At 35.3% G+C, this 21,470-nt stretch overlaps 2 protein-coding genes across 2 annotated transcripts in view; one reads left to right on the top strand and one right to left on the bottom strand.

Moving 5' to 3' along the window:
- The window catches only part of cmtm6 (CKLF-like MARVEL transmembrane domain containing 6), a 36,270-nt gene extending 15,712 nt beyond the window's left edge, over positions 1-20,558 (top strand). Inside the window, exons 3-5 of the mRNA XM_041794044.1 lie at positions 2,996-3,172; positions 17,384-17,482; positions 18,716-20,558. Coding sequence (XP_041649978.1) covers positions 2,996-3,172; positions 17,384-17,482; positions 18,716-18,898 — 459 coding nt within the window. The 3' untranslated portion in view covers positions 18,899-20,558. The remainder of the gene's footprint in view (positions 1-2,995; positions 3,173-17,383; positions 17,483-18,715) is intronic.
- On the bottom strand, positions 3,688-16,041 carry LOC121513991 (THAP domain-containing protein 7-like). The gene is made up of 3 exons (XM_041794043.1): positions 15,269-16,041; positions 4,321-4,881; positions 3,688-4,119 (listed from the first exon to the last, which is right to left on the bottom strand). The coding sequence occupies exons 1-2, from the start codon at positions 15,626-15,628 to the stop codon at positions 4,528-4,530; spliced, it is 714 nt and encodes a 237-aa protein (XP_041649977.1). The 5' UTR covers positions 15,629-16,041; the 3' UTR covers positions 3,688-4,119; positions 4,321-4,527.
- Positions 20,559-21,470: the final 912 nt, after the last annotated feature.

Raw genomic sequence — 21,470 nt, 5'->3', positions numbered from 1 at the left:
GGCTGTAAATATTGGCTTATATCAGCTATGAATATTGGCTTATATCGGCTGTAAATATTGGCTTTTATTGGCTGTAAATATTGGCTTATATCATCTGTAACTATTGGCTTTTATTGGCTGTAAATATTGGCTTATATCAGCTATGAATATTGGCTTATATCGGATGTAATTATTTGCTTTTATTGGCTGTAAATATTGGCTTTTATCAGCTGTAAATATTGGCTGCTATCACCTATAAATATTGGCTTATATCAGCTGTAAATATTGGCTTATATCAGCTGTTAATATTGGCTTATATCAGCTGTAAATATTGGCTTATATCAGCTGTTAATATTGTCTAATATCAGCTGTAAATATTGGCTGCTATCACCTATAAATATTGGCTTATATCAGCTGTAAATATTGGCTTATATCAGCTGTTAATATTGGCTTATATCAGCTGTAAATATTGGCTTATATCAGCTGTTAATATTGTCTAATATCAGCTGTAAATATTGGCTTATATCAGCTGTAAATATTGGCTTATATCAGCTGTTAATATTGGCTTATATCAGCTGTAAATATTGTCTAATATCAGCTGTAAATATTGGCTTATATCAGCTGTTAATATTGGCTTATATCAGCTGTAAATATTGTTTAATATCGGCTGTAAATATTGGCTTATATTGGCTGTAAATATTGGCTTATATCAGCTGTAAATATTGGCTTATATCAGCTGTTAATATTGGCTTATATCAGCTGTAAATATTGGCTATTATCAGCTGTAAATATTGGCTTATATCATCTGTAAATATTGGCTTTTATTGGCTGTAAATATTGGCTTATATCAGCTATGAATATTGGCTTATATCGGATGTAATTATTTGCTTTTATCACCTATAAATATTGGCTTATATCAGCTGTAAATATTGGCTTTTATTGGCTGTAAATATTGGTTATATCGGCTGTAAATATTGGCTTATATCAGCTGTAAATATTGGCTTATATCGGCTGTAAATATTGGCTTTTATTGGCTGTAAATATTGGCTTTTATTGGCTTTAAATATAGGCTTTTATTGGCTGTAAATATTGGCCTATAACGGCTGTAAATATTGGCTTTTATTGGCTGTGAATATTGGCTTATATCAGCTGTAAATATTGGCTTATATCAGCTGTACATATTGGCTTTTATTGGCTGTAAATATTGGCTTATATCGGCTGTAAATATTTGCTTTTATCAGCCGTAAAGATTGGCTTTTATTGGCTGTAAATGTTGGCTTATATTAGCTGTGAATATTGGCTTATATCAGCTGTAAGTATTGGCTTTTATTGGCTGTTAATATTGGCTTATATCAGCTGTAAATATTGGCTACTATCAGCTGTAAATATCGGCTTATATCAGCTGTAATTATTGGCTTTTATTGGCTGTAAATATTGGCTTATATCGGCTGTAAATATTGGCTTTTATTGGCTGTAAATATCGTCTTTTATCAGCTGTAAATATTGGCTTTTATTGGCTGTAAATATTGTCTTATATCAGCTATAAATATTTGCTTATATCAGCTGTAATTATTGGCTTTTATTGTCTGTAAATGTTGGCCTATATTGGCTGTAAATATTGGCTTATATAGGCTGTAAATAGTGGCTTATATCAGCTGTAAATATTGGCTTATATCAGCTGTTAATATTGGCTTTTATCAGCTGTAAATATTGGCTTTTATTGGCTGTACATATTGGCTTATATCAGCTGATCATATTGGCTTATATCAGCTGTACATATTGGCTTATATCAGCTGTAAATACTGGCTTTTATCAGCTGTAAATATTGGCTTATATCAGCTGTAAATATTGGCTTATATCGGCTGTAAATATTGGCTTATATCAGCTGTAAATATTGGCTTATATCGGCTGTAAATACTGGCTTTTATCAGCTGTAAATATTGGCTTATATCAGCTGTAAATATTGGCTTATATCGGCTGTAAATATTGGCTTATATCAGCTGTAAATATTGGCTTATATCGGCTGTAAATGTAGGCTTTTATTGGCTGTAAATATTGGCTTATATCAGCTGTACATTTTGGCTTATATCAGCTATGAATATTGGCTTATATCGGCTGTAAATATTTGCTTTTATTGGCTGTAAATGTTGGCTTATATTAGCTGTAAATATTGGCTTGTATCAGCTGTAAATATTGGCTTTTATTGGCTGTAAATATTGGCTTATATAGGCTGTAAATATTGGCTACTATCTGCTGTAAATATTGAATTATATCAGCTGTAAATATTGCCTTATATCGGCTGTAAATATTGGCTTTTATTGGCTGTAAATATTGGCTTGTATCGGATGTAAATATTTGCTTATATTGGCTGTAAATATTGGTTTATATCAGCTGTAATTATTGGCTTTTATTGGCTGGAAATATTGGCTTATATCAGCTGTTAATATTGGCTTATATCAGCTGTAAATATTGGCTTATATCAGCTGTATTTCCTTTTATTGGCTGTAAATATTGGCTTATATCAGCTCTAATTATTGGCTTTTATTGGCTGGAAATATTGGCTTATATCAGCTGTAAATATTGGCTTATATCAGCTGTAAATATTGGCTTATATCAGCTGTATTTCCTTTTATTGGCTGTAAATATTGGCTTATATCAGCTGTAAATATTGACTTATATCAGCTGTAAATATTGGCTTTTATTGGCTGTGAATATCAGCTATGAATATTGGCTTATATCAGCTGTAAATATTGCCTTATATCAGCTGTAAATATTGGCTTTTATTGGCTGTAAATATTGGCTTATATCAGCTGTAAATATTGGCTTTTATTGGCTGGAAGTATTGGCTTATATCAGCTGTTAATATTGCCTTATATCAGGTGTAAATATTGGCTTTTACTGGCTGTAAATATTGGCTTATATCAGCTGTAAACCATGGTTTTTATTGTCTTTAACTTCCTGTCCACATCTGCTTATTCGGGATTTAACATGTCAAATCTTTTGATTCTTCTGTCAGGTTCTGTCCTTCTTGGCGTTCATCCTGGAGGAGGTGGTGAATAGCTGCCTTAACTGCACGGCGCTCTACTTCTTTGAGTTCGTCAGCTGCACGGCCTTCCTCTTCACCCTGCTGCTGCTCGTCCTCCTCTCCACAAACCTGCACTCTCGGGTGGGCATCACCTGCTGGCCCAAACTGGTAAGAACCGCTCGCTTCCAGTACTACTGAATGATTTCATCCAGAATCACCTTCTGATATGTTTTTGGATATTTGTTTTAAAAAACAACAAAATTATGGTAACCTGAAAACACAAACTTTGTCAAATGGCTCCACCTCTGTTGTTGTCAAACAGCAGTGCTGGAGCCACAGAGTGGCTTTTATTTTAGCCCTTCTTATGCACATTTCATGAACTGAGCACTAGGGGGAGCTGTGACTCTTACTGTGAGTAGATCCAAGGCTCCAGGTGTTTACCAGCAGGTGTTTGAATAAATTATTAATCTAGTTTACTGATCTGGTGAGAACAAATGGAGCACTTTCTGTTTATCATGTTTCATGTGACTGAGGATGATCAAACTCAGACCAGCTTCTGATGTCTGCTGTCAGAGAGAGGCTGAGCCAATCAGAGCTGAGAGAGGAGGGGGCAGACAGTCTGGTAGTTTTAGGTTTGGGGCTTTATTCAGAATGTTCAGGACTCGGTGAGTCCTCTACAGTATCACACAATCCCCTATATCTGATGGTGCAGTAGACCTCTGTTTAAGGCAGATAGGATTTATACTACTGATATGTAAGTATACAAACACGCCCCGGCCCTGTTTCAGATCATCACTGAGACTGACTTGAATATTTACATCACAAGTTAGACTATCTCTGAATATGAACCATGTGTTCAGAAGATTCCTAAATCCTGAATTATTCCTTCATCCTCAGTCTCAGTCTGTCTGACAGTGCAGTCTCTTAGGTCTGAGGGTTTCTGATGGACCAGGGTCTGAGGGTTTCTGATGGACCAGGGTCTGAGGGTTTCTGATGGACCAGGGTCTGTGTTGTCTAAAGCTCTTACACTCCTCTTCATTTTTACGTGCTGTTTGGTGGTCTCAGTCATGGATTCTTGATCTTTTTGCTTCTCCTCGTCTTTGTCTCCAGTTCATCTGGAAACACAACAGAACAGTTAAAGCGTCACTCCTTCACCTCATTTACAGTCATACATTTTTTTCTTTGATCTCAGAATTCTTTCTTTGATCTCAGAATTCTTTCTTTGATCTCAGAATTCTTTCTTTGATCTCAGAATTCTTTCTTTGATCTCAGAACTCCATCTTTGATTTCAGAATTAGACAAAAGTTGAATCTTACAAAGCCCTTTTCCAACGTCCCTGATCCTCTTGGGTACATATGTGTTGGAACGGCGTGTTGGAGTCTCCACTGACCCGCAGCACCGCCCCCGTTGAGTCGGACGTGAAGGTGACGGCGCCCTCCAGTCCATACGTCACGTCTCCTTAAACAAAGCTCTTCTTCTTAAACTCCGTTAGTTCTGCAGCGTTCAGACGCAGAGGTGACGTCTCATTCCACTGCCTCTCTAAGTCTAGGCGAGGACTTCCACACACCAGAGTGTCCACCATGACAGCTCCATTTCACCTTCACCTGTGCGCCCGTTTGGAGCACCTGCGTCTGGTCGATGAGCTGCCCACACGTCTGACACCTCCTGAACAGCTCCATCAAGCTGCGGGTGTAGACGACGGCGCAGTCTTTGTCTACGTCCTCATCAGACTCGTCAGAGACCGAGTTCACCTCGGGTTCTGACTGCACGCCGTCATCCAGAGGATCAACAGACACCACAATGCTGAACGCCTGGTCTGGCGCTGAAGATGGAGGAGGAAGGTGCTGAGAGCCTGCTGCTGCTCCAGAATGTGTCACCTGTAGATGATATTTACCTGGGTTTAGATCATTAATAACCTTTATAATCACCTTTAGATGATATTTACCTGGGTTTAGATCATTAAATCTCCTTTATAATCACCTGTAGATGATATTTACCTGGGTTTAGATCATTAAATCTCCTTTATAATCACCTGTAGATGATATTTACCTGGGTTTAGATCATTAAATCTCCTTTATAATCACCTGTAGATGATATTTACCTGGGTTTAGATCATTAATAACCTTTATAATCACCTTTAGATGATATTTACCTGGGTTTAGATCATTAAATCTCCTTTATAATCACCTGTAGATGATATTTACCTGGGTTTAGATCATTAAATCTCCTTTATAATCACCTGTAGATGATATTTACCTGGGTTTAGATCATTAAATCTCCTTTATAATCACCTGTAGATGATATTTACCTGGGTTTAGATCATTAATAACCTTTATAATCACCTTTAGATGATATTTACCTGGGTTTAGATCATTAAATCTCCTTTATAATCACCTGTAGATGATATTTACCTGGGTTTAGATCATTAAATCTCCTTTATAATCACCTGTAGATGATATTTACCTGGGTTTAGATCATTAAATCTCCTTTATAATCACCTGTAGATGATATTTACCTGGGTTTAGATCATTAATAACCTTTATAATCACCTTTAGATGATATTTACCTGGGTTTAGATCATTAAATCTCCTTTATAATCACCTGTAGATGATATTTACCTGGGTTTAGATCATTAAATCTCCTTTATAATCACCTGTAGATGATATTTACCTGGGTTTAGATCATTAAATCTCCTTTATAATCACATGTAGATGATATTGACCTGGGTTTAGATCATTAATAACCTTTATAATCACCTTTAGATGATATTTACCTGGGTTTAGATCATTAAATCTCCTTTATAATCACCTGTAGATGATATTTACCTGGGTTTAGATCATTAAATCTCCTTTATAATCACCTGTAGATGATATTTACCTGGGTTTAGATCATTAATAACCTTTATAATCACCTTTAGATGATATTTACCTGGGTTTAGATCATTAAATCTCCTTTATAATCACCTGTAGATGATATTTACCTGGGTTTAGATCATTAAATCACCTTTATAATCACCTGTAGATGATATTTACCTGGGTTTAGATCATTAAATCTCCTTTATAATCACCTGTAGATGATATTTACCTGGGTTTAGATCATTAAATCTCCTTTATAATCACCTGTAGATGATATTTACCTGGGTTTAGATCATTAAATCACCTTTATAATTACCTGTAGATGATATTTACCTGGGTTTAGATCATTAAATCTCCTTTATAATCACCTGTAGATGATATTTACCTGGGTTTAGATCATTAAATCTCCTTTATTAACACCTGTAGATGATATTTACCTGGGTTTAGATCATTAAATCTCCTTTATAATCACCTGTAGATGATATTTACCTGGGTTTAGATCATCAAATCTCCTTTATAATCACCTGTAGATGATATTTACCTGGGTTTAGATCATTAAATCACCTTTATAATCACCTGTAGATGATATTTACCTGGGTTTAGATCATTAAATCTCCTTTATAATCACCTGTAGATGATATTTACCTGGGTTTAGATCATTAATAACCTTTATAATCACCTGTAGATGATATTTACCTGGGTTTAGATCATTAAATCACCTTTATAATCACCTGTAGATGATATTTACCTGGGTTTAGATCATTAAATCTCCTTTATTAACACCTTTAGATGATATTTACCTGGGTTTAGATCATTAAATCTCCTTTATAATCACCTGTAGATGATATTTACCTGGGTTTAGATCATTAAATCTCCTTTATAATCACCTGTAGATGATATTTACCTGGGTTTAGATCATTAAATCTCCTTTATAATCACCTGTAGATGATATTTACCTGGGTTTAGATCATTAAATCTCCTTTATAATCACCTGTAGATGATATTTACCTGGGTTTAGATCATTAAATCTCCTTTATAATCACCTGTAGATGATATTTACCTGGGTTTAGATCATTAAATCTCCTTTATTAACACCTTTAGATGATATTTACCTGGGTTTAGATCATTAAATCTCCTTTATTAACACCTTTAGATGATATTTACCTGGGTTTAGATCATTAAATCTCCTTTATAATCACCTGTAGATGATATTTACCTGGGTTTAGATCATTAAATCTCCTTTATTAACACCTTTAGATGATATTTACCTGGGTTTAGATCATTAAATCTCCTTTATAATCACCTGTAGATGATATTTACCTGGGTTTAGATCATTAAATCTCCTTTATAATCACCTGTAGATGATATTGACCTGGGTTTAGATCATTAATAACCTTTATAATCACCTTTAGATGATATTTACCTGGGTTTAGATCATTAAATCTCCTTTATAATCACCTGTAGATGATATTTACCTGGGTTTAGATCATTAAATCTCCTTTATAATCACCTGTAGATGATATTTACCTGGGTTTAGATCATTAAATCTCCTTTATAATCACCTGTAGATGATATTTACCTGGGTTTAGATCATTAAATCTCCTTTATAATCACCTGTAGATGATATTGACCTGGGTTTAGATCATTAATAACCTTTATAATCACCTTTAGATGATATTTACCTGGGTTTAGATCATTAAATCTCCTTTATAATCACCTGTAGATGATATTTACCTGGGTTTAGATCATTAAATCTCCTTTATAATCACCTGTAGATGATATTTACCTGGGTTTAGATCATTAATAACCTTTATAATCACCTGTAGATGATATTTACCTGGGTTTAGATCATTTAATCACCTTTATAATCACCTGTAGATGATATTTACCTGGGTTTAGATCATTAAATCTCCTTTATAATCACCTGTAGATGATATTTACCTGGGTTTAGATCATTAAATCACCTTTATAATCACCTGTAGATGATATTTACCTGGGTTTAGATCATTAAATCTCCTTTATAATCACCTGTAGATGATATTTACCTGGGTTTAGATCATTAAATCTCCTTTATAATCACCTGTAGATGATATTTACCTGGGTTTAGATCATTAAATCACCTTTATAATCACCTGTAGATGATATTTACCTGGGTTTAGATCATTAAATCTCCTTTATAATCACCTGTAGATGATATTTACCTGGGTTTAGATCATTAAATCTCCTTTATAATCACCTGTAGATGATATTTACCTGGGTTTAGATCATTAAATCTCCTTTATTAACACCTGTAGATGATATTTACCTGGGTTTAGATCATTAATAACCTTTATAATCACCTGTAGATGATATTTACCTGGGTTTAGATCATTAAATCTCCTTTATAATCACCTGTAGATGATATTTACCTGGGTTTAGATCATTAAATCTCCTTTATAATCACCTGTAGATGATATTTACCTGGGTTTAGATCATTAAATCTCCTTTATAATCACCTGTAGATGATATTTACCTGGGTTTAGATCATTAATAACCTTTATAATCACCTGTAGATGATATTTACCTGGGTTTAGATCATTAAATCTCCTTTATAATCACCTGTAGATGATATTTACCTGGGTTTAGATCATTAATAACCTTTATAATCACCTGTAGATGATATTTACCTGGGTTTAGATCATTAAATCACCTTTATAATCACCTGTAGATGATATTTACCTGGGTTTAGATCATTAAATCACCTTTATAATTACCTGTAGATGATATTTACCTGGGTTTAGATCATTAAATCTCCTTTATAATCACCTGTAGATGATATTTACCTGGGTTTAGATCATTAAATCTCCTTTATAATCACCTGTAGATGATATTTACCTGGGTTTAGATCATTAAATCTCCTTTATAATCACCTGTAGATGATATTTACCTGGGTTTAGATCATTAAATCTCCTTTATTAACACCTGTAGATGATATTTACCTGGGTTTAGATCATTAAATCTCCTTTATAATCACCTGTAGATGATATTTACCTGGGTTTAGATCATTAATAACCTTTATAATCACCTGTAGATGATATTTACCTGGGTTTAGATCATTAAATCTCCTTTATTAACACCTTTAGATGATATTTACCTGGGTTTAGATCATTAAATCTCCTTTATAATCACCTGTAGATGATATTTACCTGGGTTTAGATCATTAAATCTCCTTTATTAACACCTTTAGATGATATTTACCTGGGTTTAGATCATTAAATCTCCTTTATAATCACCTGTAGATGATATTTACCTGGGTTTAGATCATTAAATCTCCTTTATAATCACCTGTAGATGATATTTACCTGGGTTTAGATCATTAAATCTCCTTTATAATCACCTGTAGATGATATTTACCTGGGTTTAGATCATTAATAACCTTTATAATCACCTTTAGATGATATTTACCTGGGTTTAGATCATTAAATCTCCTTTATAATCACCTGTAGATGATATTTACCTGGGTTTAGATCATTAAATCTCCTTTATAATCACCTGTAGATGATATTTACCTGGGTTTAGATCATTAAATCTCCTTTATAATCACCTGTAGATGATATTTACCTGGGTTTAGATCATTAAATCTCCTTTATAATCACCTGTAGATGATATTTACCTGGGTTTAGATCATTAAATCTCCTTTATAATCACCTGTAGATGATATTTACCTGGGTTTAGATCATTAAATCTCCTTTATAATCACCTGTAGATGATATTTACCTGGGTTTAGATCATTAAATCTCCTTTATAATCACCTGTAGATGATATTGACCTGGGTTTAGATCATTAATAACCTTTATAATCACCTTTAGATGATATTTACCTGGGTTTAGATCATTAAATCTCCTTTATAATCACCTGTAGATGATATTTACCTGGGTTTAGATCATTAAATCTCCTTTATAATCACCTGTAGATGATATTTACCTGGGTTTAGATCATTAATAACCTTTATAATCACCTTTAGATGATATTTACCTGGGTTTAGATCATTAAATCTCCTTTATAATCACCTGTAGATGATATTTACCTGGGTTTAGATCATTAAATCACCTTTATAATCACCTGTAGATGATATTTACCTGGGTTTAGATCATTAAATCTCCTTTATAATCACCTGTAGATGATATTTACCTGGGTTTAGATCATTAAATCTCCTTTATAATCACCTGTAGATGATATTTACCTGGGTTTAGATCATTAAATCACCTTTATAATTACCTGTAGATGATATTTACCTGGGTTTAGATCATTAAATCTCCTTTATAATCACCTGTAGATGATATTTACCTGGGTTTAGATCATTAAATCTCCTTTATTAACACCTGTAGATGATATTTACCTGGGTTTAGATCATTACATCTCCTTTATAATCACCTGTAGATGATATTTACCTGGGTTTAGATCATCAAATCTCCTTTATAATCACCTGTAGATGATATTTACCTGGGTTTAGATCATTAAATCACCTTTATAATCACCTGTAGATGATATTTACCTGGGTTTAGATCATTAAATCTCCTTTATAATCACCTGTAGATGATATTTACCTGGGTTTAGATCATTAATAACCTTTATAATCACCTGTAGATGATATTTACCTGGGTTTAGATCATTAAATCACCTTTATAATCACCTGTAGATGATATTTACCTGGGTTTAGATCATTAAATCTCCTTTATTAACACCTTTAGATGATATTTACCTGGGTTTAGATCATTAAATCTCCTTTATAATCACCTGTAGATGATATTTACCTGGGTTTAGATCATTAAATCTCCTTTATAATCACCTGTAGATGATATTTACCTGGGTTTAGATCATTAAATCTCCTTTATAATCACCTGTAGATGATATTTACCTGGGTTTAGATCATTAAATCTCCTTTATTAACACCTTTAGATGATATTTACCTGGGTTTAGATCATTAAATCTCCTTTATTAACACCTTTAGATGATATTTACCTGGGTTTAGATCATTAAATCTCCTTTATAATCACCTGTAGATGATATTTACCTGGGTTTAGATCATTAAATCTCCTTTATAATCACCTGTAGATGATATTTACCTGGGTTTAGATCATTAAATCTCCTTTATAATCACCTGTAGATGATATTTACCTGGGTTTAGATCATTAAATCTCCTTTATAATCACCTGTAGATGATATTGACCTGGGTTTAGATCATTAATAACCTTTATAATCACCTTTAGATGATATTTACCTGGGTTTAGATCATTAAATCTCCTTTATAATCACCTGTAGATGATATTTACCTGGGTTTAGATCATTAAATCTCCTTTATAATCACCTGTAGATGATATTTACCTGGGTTTAGATCATTAAATCTCCTTTATAATCACCTGTAGATGATATTTACCTGGGTTTAGATCATTAAATCTCCTTTATAATCACCTGTAGATGATATTGACCTGGGTTTAGATCATTAATAACCTTTATAATCACCTTTAGATGATATTTACCTGGGTTTAGATCATTAAATCTCCTTTATAATCACCTGTAGATGATATTTACCTGGGTTTAGATCATTAAATCTCCTTTATAATCACCTGTAGATGATATTTACCTGGGTTTAGATCATTAATAACCTTTATAATCACCTGTAGATGATATTTACCTGGGTTTAGATCATTTAATCACCTTTATAATCACCTGTAGATGATATTTACCTGGGTTTAGATCATTAAATCTCCTTTATAATCACCTGTAGATGATATTTACCTGGGTTTAGATCATTAAATCACCTTTATAATCACCTGTAGATGATATTTACCTGGGTTTAGATCATTAAATCTCCTTTATAATCACCTGTAGATGATATTTACCTGGGTTTAGATCATTAAATCTCCTTTATAATCACCTGTAGATGATATTTACCTGGGTTTAGATCATTAAATCACCTTTATAATTACCTGTAGATGATATTTACCTGGGTTTAGATCATTAAATCTCCTTTATAATCACCTGTAGATGATATTTACCTGGGTTTAGATCATTAAATCTCCTTTATTAACACCTGTAGATGATATTTACCTGGGTTTAGATCATTAAATCTCCTTTATAATCACCTGTAGATGATATTTACCTGGGTTTAGATCATTAATAACCTTTATAATCACCTGTAGATGATATTTACCTGGGTTTAGATCATTAATAACCTTTATAATCACCTGTAGATGATATTTACCTGGGTTTAGATCATTAAATCTCCTTTATAATCACCTGTAGATGATATTTACCTGGGTTTAGATCATTAATAACCTTTATAATCACCTGTAGATGATATTTACCTGGGTTTAGATCATTAAATCTCCTTTATAATCACCTGTAGATGATATTTACCTGGGTTTAGATCATTAAATCTCCTTTATAATCACCTGTAGATGATATTTACCTGGGTTTAGATCATTAAATCTCCTTTATAATCACCTGTAGATGATATTTACCTGGGTTTAGATCATTAAATCTCCTTTATTAACACCTGTAGATGATATTTACCTGGGTTTAGATCATTAAATCTCCTTTATAATCACCTGTAGATGATATTTACCTGGGTTTAGATCATTAAATCTCCTTTATAATCACCTGTAGATGATATTTACCTGGGTTTAGATCATTAATAACCTTTATAATCACCTGTAGATGATATTTACCTGGGTTTAGATCATTAAATCTCCTTTATAATCACCTGTAGATGATATTTACCTGGGTTTAGATCATTAAATCTCCTTTATAATCACCTGTAGATGATATTTACCTGGGTTTAGATCATTAAATCTCCTTTATAATCACCTGTAGATGATATTTACCTGGGTTTAGATCATTAAATCTCCTTTATAATCACCTGTAGATGATATTTACCTGGGTTTAGATCATTAATAACCTTTATAATCACCTTTAGATGATATTTACCTGGGTTTAGATCATTAAATCTCCTTTATAATCACCTGTAGATGATATTTACCTGGGTTTAGATCATTAAATCACCTTTATAATCACCTGTAGATGATATTTACCTGGGTTTAGATCATTAAATCTCCTTTATAATCACCTGTAGATGATATTTACCTGGGTTTAGATCATTAAATCTCCTTTATAATCACCTGTAGATGATATTTACCTGGGTTTAGATCATTAAATCACCTTTATAATTACCTGTAGATGATATTTACCTGGGTTTAGATCATTAAATCTCCTTTATAATCACCTGTAGATGATATTTACCTGGGTTTAGATCATTAAATCTCCTTTATAATCACCTGTAGATGATATTTACCTGGGTTTAGATCATCAAATCTCCTTTATAATCACCTGTAGATGATATTTACCTGGGTTTAGATCATTAAATCACCTTTATAATCACCTGTAGATGATATTTACCTGGGTTTAGATCATTAAATCTCCTTTATAATCACCTGTAGATGATATTTACCTGGGTTTAGATCATTAATAACCTTTATAATCACCTGTAGATGATATTTACCTGGGTTTAGATCATTAAATCACCTTTATAATCACCTGTAGATGATATTTACCTGGGTTTAGATCATTAAATCTCCTTTATTAACACCTTTAGATGATATTTACCTGGGTTTAGATCATTAAATCTCCTTTATAATCACCTGTAGATGATATTTACCTGGGTTTAGATCATTAAATCTCCTTTATTAACACCTTTAGATGATATTTACCTGGGTTTAGATCATTAAATCTCCTTTATAATCACCTGTAGATGATATTTACCTGGGTTTAGATCATTAAATCTCCTTTATAATCACCTGTAGATGATATTTACCTGGGTTTAGATCATTAAATCTCCTTTATAATCACCTGTAGATGATATTTACCTGGGTTTAGATCATTAATAACCTTTATAATCACCTTTAGATGATATTTACCTGGGTTTAGATCATTAAATCTCCTTTATAATCACCTGTAGATGATATTTACCTGGGTTTAGATCATTAAATCTCCTTTATAATCACCTGTAGATGATATTTACCTGGGTTTAGATCATTAAATCTCCTTTATAATCACCTGTAGATGATATTTACCTGGGTTTAGATCATTAATAACCTTTATAATCACCTTTAGATGATATTTACCTGGGTTTAGATCATTAAATCTCCTTTATAATCACCTGTAGATGATATTTACCTGGGTTTAGATCATTAAATCTCCTTTATAATCACCTGTAGATGATATTTACCTGGGTTTAGATCATTAAATCTCCTTTATAATCATCTGTAGATGATATTGACCTGGGTTTAGATCATTAAATCTCCTTTATAATCACCTGTAGATGATATTTACCTGGGTTTAGATCATTAAATCTCCTTTATAATCAGCTGTAGATGATATTTATCTGGGTTTAGATCATTAAATCACCTTTATAATCACCTGTAGATGATATTTACCTGGGTTTAGATCATTAAATCTCCTTTATAATCACCTGTAGATGATATTTACCTGGGTTTAGATCATTAAATCTCCTTTATAATCACCTGTAGATGATATTTACCTGGGTTTAGATCATTAAATCACCTTTATAATTACCTGTAGATGATATTTACCTGGGTTTAGATCATTAAATCTCCTTTATAATCACCTGTAGATGATATTTACCTGGGTTTAGATCATTAAATCTCCTTTATTAACACCTGTAGATGATATTTACCTGGGTTTAGATCATTAAATCTCCTTTATAATCACCTGTAGATGATATTTACCTGGGTTTAGATCATCAAATCTCCTTTATAATCACCTGTAGATGATATTTACCTGGGTTTAGATCATTAAATCACCTTTATAATCACCTGTAGATGATATTTACCTGGGTTTAGATCATTAAATCTCCTTTATAATCACCTGTAGATGATATTTACCTGGGTTTAGATCATTAATAACCTTTATAATCACCTGTAGATGATATTTACCTGGGTTTAGATCATTAAATCACCTTTATAATCACCTGTAGATGATATTTACCTGGGTTTAGATCATTAAATCTCCTTTATTAACACCTTTAGATGATATTTACCTGGGTTTAGATCATTAAATCTCCTTTATAATCACCTGTAGATGATATTTACCTGGGTTTAGATCATTAAATCTCCTTTATAATCACCTGTAGATGATATTTACCTGGGTTTAGATCATTAAATCTCCTTTATAATCACCTGTAGATGATATTTACCTGGGTTTAGATCATTAAATCTCCTTTATAATCACCTGTAGATGATATTTACCTGGGTTTAGATCATTAAATCTCCTTTATAATCACCTGTAGATGATATTTACCTGGGTTTAGATCATTAAATCTCCTTTATTAACACCTTTAGATGATATTTACCTGGGGTTTGCTTCTCTTTGGAGCGGGGGGAGATGCTCCTCCACAGCCGGGCTCAGCGCGCCCTCTGCCGGGGAACACTGACGGTACAGCCCCGCTCTTCAGGCTCGGTTTCGGGGGGACGTTGAGTATCTTAGCCCTGAAATCTTCCTCGTAGTCTTCGGGTTTAAAGTGGAGGCTGCAGACCCTCACTCCGCTGTATTTAGTCGCCGGGGTGTCCTCGGTAAACCTCGGGTTCTGTATCGCTCGGAGCCACAGTCTGCACCGTGGAGGGTCTCTGGTCGGTAACCCGTGGAAGATCACCCCCATAGATTTAGCCTCATCATAGGCTTTACAGCCGGGGACACAGCACCTCCACGGCATTACTGAGCCCAGAAACCCCCGATGAACAAGTCTAATCCGTGAGTTATAAATTAAAGCGGTTTATTCGCGGGTACAGCGGGAAAAACGAATTCATTCGGGGTAAACACACAGCCGCTTCCGGTTCTATTCTTCTTCTACTGATATTAAAACGGCAGGCTGTTCGCTGAGATGGCTCGTGCTGCCACCTACAGGCTGGAGGGCCGTTCTGTGCTGTTAGACCGGTGATACTCAACCGAAGAGCCAAACTGTTCAAACGCACCTTTGCAAGAGCCACAATCTAAGAGGTGAAACGTGGCGAAAATGGGTTGACGTGGCACTAGACATAAGTTAAAGGTGGCAAATATGCTTAAAAAATGTGTGAGAAGAAGCAATTTATGCTTAAAATGGCAAAAACGGGGAAGAAAAAGTGACAATAAAGGGCAGAAAGTGACAAAATTGGATGAGAAGTGATGAAAAAAGAGCCACATTTGGCAAAAATGGTCCAAAAAAAGTTAAAAAGCAAATATCAGCAAAACGGTGGAAAAAATGGGCACAAAACAGCCAAGTGTGGCAAAATGGGGGGAAAACTGGCATTCAGTGGCAAAAGGCCAATAAAGTGGGAGAGCAGCAAAACAATGGCAGAAAAGGGGCAAAAATCACAAATAGCAAAAAGCAGGATTAAAGTGGCAAAAATGTGCTAAACACGGAAAAAGTAGTAAAAATGGGCAACACGTGGCAAAAAAAGGGGTAATAAATGGAAACAAGGGCAATGGGATATACAGGCAAAAAATAAAGTTACAACTAAGTTTGACAATTAAAGCTACTGTAGAAGAGTGGAAACAACCTGATTAATGAGACTTACAATGGCTGAGGTCAGACTCCCTTTTTTAAGGTTTCCTGGGGGAATAAAATTTCAGATTAAGACACAAACGAGCCACACATGGAGTATCACTGCTCTAGATGTTTACCAGACAAATACTGATGAAGAGTTCTCCTTTCTTTGGTTTTTATAAACCTCATTTTTGTACAGAATTAGATTAAGATTATGTTTATTCATTATTCATATCCTAACATTTATTCATGACATGCATACATATATCAAACTCTCTCACACACACACACACACACAGGTTATTCAGAAAGTATTCAGTCATCTGTCAGTATTTTCTATTTCTGTTATACTCCAGCCTGATGCTACACTTGACATTTACTTTCTTCTTTTAGACTGAAGACAACAGAAAGTTTGAAATGTTTGCAGATGTATTAAACCTGAATGAGCTGAAGTATTCAGACCCTTCATAAACGCTGTAACTGTAGCTGAGCCCCCTGGTTAAACCTGAATGAACTGAAGTATTCAGACCCTTCATAAACACTGTAACTGTAGCTGAGCCCCCTGGTTAAACCTGAATAAACTGAAGTATTCAGACCCTTCATAAACGCTGTAACTGTAGCTGAGCCCCCTGGTTAAACCTGAATGAACTGAAGTATTCAGACCCTTCATAAACACTGTAACTGTAGCTGAGCCCCCTGGTTAAACCTGAATAAACTGAAGTATTCAGACCCTTCATAAACACTGTAACTGTAGCTGAGCCCCCTGGTTCTCTGGATCTTTTGCTCAGATGTTTCCACGCCTTGATTTTTGACCGTCAGGTTCTGGTCACCGCCCTCACTTAGGCCCCTCCCCCCAGCTGTTCAGTTTAACCAAACAAAAATAATATTTCTTTCAGGGTCTTCCTTTTACTGGCTGATTCTGATTCTTCTTCTCCTCTTTTTCAGGACTTCGTGTACACCGCTCTCATCGCTCTGTTGTTCTTCATTGCCTCCATCGTGTTTGCAGCTGATAACGGAAACTCGACTGTAGAGCAGGTTGCTGTGGTGAGGAAACGTCCACGCTGACTCTTCTCTCCTGTTCTGCTGTCTTGTTCATCTTCGTCCCGTCCTCCTCTGTCCTCTGTTATTCTTCCTCTCTTAGCTCACGCTGAGGTCAGCCCTGACGTCTGTCTGAGTGGCTGTACGCTCAGAGCCGTTCATACAGAGTGGCGCTGTGGGCGGGGCTTAACTGAGTGTCCAAAATGGATGTTAATTAACCCTTAGAGCTCACAGCTATGTTTTTACCATCATGTCTCGTCTGGACTTTTTGTCTAAAAAAGCTCATGAAACATCAACCCTGCGGTGCTCAGTCAAGATCTATACATCCTTTTTTTCAGGACAGCCTGGGCTTTGAGAATATATCTACTAAAGTAATGCCACTGGAATTATGAAAAAGTTATAGGACTCTAAAGACAAAAGAAGAAACAAATCAGAATTTGCAACGCAAAGATTTTTACTGATAACACGCAGTAAACAGGGACTAAACATTTTCTCTGCACAGACCTGTTCTCCATCTCCTGGGACTAACAGTTGTCAAAATATCTACATAAATACAGAAAAGGTCCATGCAGTTAGATTCATTTGTGCCGTTCCTTTAAGCAGTAGAGAAGCAACTGGTCGACTACCACTCCCACAATGCATTGCATGTAAACATTGCCCTCAAGAAACATGGCGCTACCCACCGAAGAAAGCCAAAGTAAATGACCAAAAATGGATTAAAAATGGACAAAAAGACGCTTATTACCGGATCCCAGGCTGTGGATTTAATCTTTAAAGACCCTGAAAAGTCACCGAAGTTCTGGGCTCGCTAGAACGGCGTCCTTAAGGGCTACAGAGACATTGATGATACCAAACGAATAACAAAATGGTCAGCTCTCAGAGGGAAAAAGGATAAGTGTCTAAGACGTATGGTTCAAAAGTTATCAATGTTTTTAGAAACTGCGTCACTTGTTGTCTACGACAGCCCTGTCTTCAGAGACCCGGGAAATCAGCCAAGTCCTGGGCTCACTAGAAAATGTTCTGTAAGAGCTACGAATGCATGGAGAACATATTTAGAAAGGCACAACACAGAGCTTTCACAGGAAAAAACAAGTTAGTGTCTACGACTTACGCTTAAAAACTTACCAAGCGATTTACAGCGTGGTGTGCCTGAGGCGTGGATCCGTGCTGCTGGAGCTCTAAGGGTCAAAGGTGAGTCGGACTCTCCTGTTGCTAACTGTTTTCCCTCCCTTCCTCCAGGCGTTCGGTTTCCTGGCATCCATTGCATTCCTGGCTGACCTTGTCTTGTTCATGATGAACCGCGGGTTCCCCTTAAGCAAGGACACAAAGTCAGCGCCCAGCGATGGCGGTGCGGTGCCGGGCAACACTCCAGGAGAGACGGAGAAGCTGGCGCCGGCGGCCAACGGAAGAGAAGAAGTGTGATTTAAAGTTGAGCACGCTGAGGTCAGAGATAATTCTACGCAATATTCCTTTAACCTGACGACGGGAGGCGGGGCTTCTGTGCTGACCTGACTTCTGTTTATTAAATCCTGATTTTAGCCATCGCTTCTCACAGATAAGGACACGCCTGCCGTAGTTAACAATGCATAAAAGTACAACCAGTTCTCTGACAGTCTGGTCTACAGACCACAGGAACGTTCCAGCCTCGTTTTAAAGGAACAGTCTGGCATTTTTATCATAAACTTAAACCCTCCTTCTGAAACACATTTAAACTCTAACGTCACATTAAAGGATGAGATGAAGAATAGAGGCGTCAGGAGAAAAATCTATTCATAGCAAACGATATTCATTTCTAAGATTCTGTCCAAAAACCAACATTTTAGACTTTCTTCTGCCATCAGGATGAAGAGCCCCCCCCCACCCGTCTGCTCACCTTTGACCTTTCACTGCGATGGAGGGAAGCTGTTTGAGCTTGTGTTTGATATTAGGGCTGTCATTGGCTGAGGGGCGGGTTCACCCTTGACTGGTCACCAGCCAATCACAGGATGTGTAGCTCCACTAACACTCCAGCTTTTAATACTATTACTGACTAATACCAGCCTACTAGTACACAACCAGGCATTACTAATAGAGCCAAGAGCGGTACTACTGAGTCCAGAACCAGCATCAGGACTGGTAGAGCCAAGAGTGGTACTACTGAGTCCAGAACCAGCATCAGGACTGGTAGAGCTACACAGGGTTCTCTATCCCTGATATCAAATGAACGCTCAAACAGCTCTCCATAATTCTGTTGTAGACACGTTTACCTGCTTCTATCCACTCTTCTGCAGGAGAAATATCTAACCCTTTAAGTCATGTAGACTCCAACATATCTTTGAGGGAGACTCAGGATAAAAAAATCTCGACTTTTACTTTTGAAACGAAATCATAAAATGAAGGAGCATGACACTAAAATGACAAAACCACTAAAAACTCCCCCGTTTTTTTCTTTCTGAAGGATTAAATATGAATAAGAGCTGGTCATTTAAGGTCTATCACATTCAAAATAAAGGCCGTGTAATTCTCTTTATCTGAAATCTAAATGTGCCTTCATGTTTTAATGGATACCAACGTTGCCAAAACTTCTAAAAAGTCTGATTATCTTTGAGTCTTTTTATGTGAAGCAGCTTTATTTCAGCGTTTTTGTTTATTTCCCTTTTTCAGACATGATCGCTGCAGCCGTGTTTAAATATTGTTTTATACACTTGAAGTTTTGTTTCTGTTGTTGATTTCAGCGTTTTTCTGTTTTTGTCTGAACATTAAATCTCCCTGTTTGTTCCTCCTGACCCGCTGATGATGAAGGAAATGTTGGACCAGTTTTTAATCCCTGACCCAGTGAGGCCTGTGTCCATGAACCCTCAGCCATCACCAGGGACGGTCTGATCTTTCCTCTTCCTCTCCCACCATGTTGGCTGTGTTAGTGCATGTGGGCTCATTTTATGTAACAGAGTTCCTTTCTAGGAAAATTTTTCACTCAAATTTCAGTTGCTCTAAAAGGTCAGGGAAACACTGAAACAAATTTACTAGCTTTAAAGCCTTTAAGGACAAAAATGTCCACTTGCAAAAAACTGCTATAAAAACTTCACAGATTCATATTTTTCTGCTTTTTTTGCATAAATCTCTTAAACAACTTCAGCTGTGCTCAAAACTACCAAACATTCAATCATTTTGGGGATTTTAACCCTTTAGATGCCAGTTTGATTACTGAAAGTCAGTGTTGTTTTTATGAAAAAGGTGAAAAAAGTGAACTCTTCCTTTAACCAAATGTTGGATGTCTGGGGTGTTATTTCTAAATCCAGCTCGGACATGTCCATGATTAGACAACATATTGACTCTGATGCATTTTTAGTTTTTGTGTAGCATCAGATTTAAAATTTACCACCCTTTAGAGTCACTAAGGACAAAAACGTCCACTTCCAAAAATAACAATAAAAATAGAACACATTCATATTTTTTCTGCTTTTTTGATCAGATCTTTTGATCAACTTCAGTTCTGATCAATACAATCAAATATTGAATAATTTTCAGGATTTTAACCCTCTAAATGCCAGCTTGATTACAGGATGGTCATATTTTTCTAATAAAACACATAAAACAGTAAATATTTTCCAGATAACTAATGTTGGGGGGTGGGGGTGTTTTTTAATCAGTCCTGGGTTTGTCAAACATTAGCCCAGATATTGACTCTGATGCATCATTAGTTTTTGTGTAATATCTGATTTAAAATTTATCATCCTTTGGAGTCACTGAGGACAAAAACGTCCCATTGACTCCCATTCAAACCGCACTTTTTGATCTTTAAGTAATCAAAGTGGCATTTCAAGGGTTAAAATCCTCAAAATGATTTAATGCACAGCTGAAGTTGTTTAAGAGATTTATGCAAAAAAAAGAAGAAGAAAATATGAATCTGTGAAGTTTTTATAGCAGTGTTTTGGACGTGGACATTTTTGTCCTTAAGGGCTTTAAAGGTGGTAAATAAAAGTGATGCCTGAGGGTTGATGCCGTCTTAAAACAG

This window comes from Cheilinus undulatus, linkage group 8, assembly GCF_018320785.1.
Source record: "Cheilinus undulatus linkage group 8, ASM1832078v1, whole genome shotgun sequence".
Classification (NCBI taxonomy): domain Eukaryota; kingdom Metazoa; phylum Chordata; class Actinopteri; order Labriformes; family Labridae; genus Cheilinus; species Cheilinus undulatus.
The sequence above is the reverse complement of the archived record's forward strand: the minus strand, read 5'-3'. Positions and strand labels throughout refer to the sequence as shown.

Excerpts from the sequence above, each read along its gene's own strand:
- LOC121513991 (XM_041794043.1), bottom strand. The coding sequence starts at position 15,628 with ATGCCGTGGAGGTGCTGTGTCCCCGGCTGTAAAGCCTATGATGAGGCT. Across the intron at positions 4,882-15,268 it reads CAAAGAGAAGCAAACCCCAG|GTGACACATTCTGGAGCAGC; the intron begins GTAAATATCATC and ends TATCATCTACAG.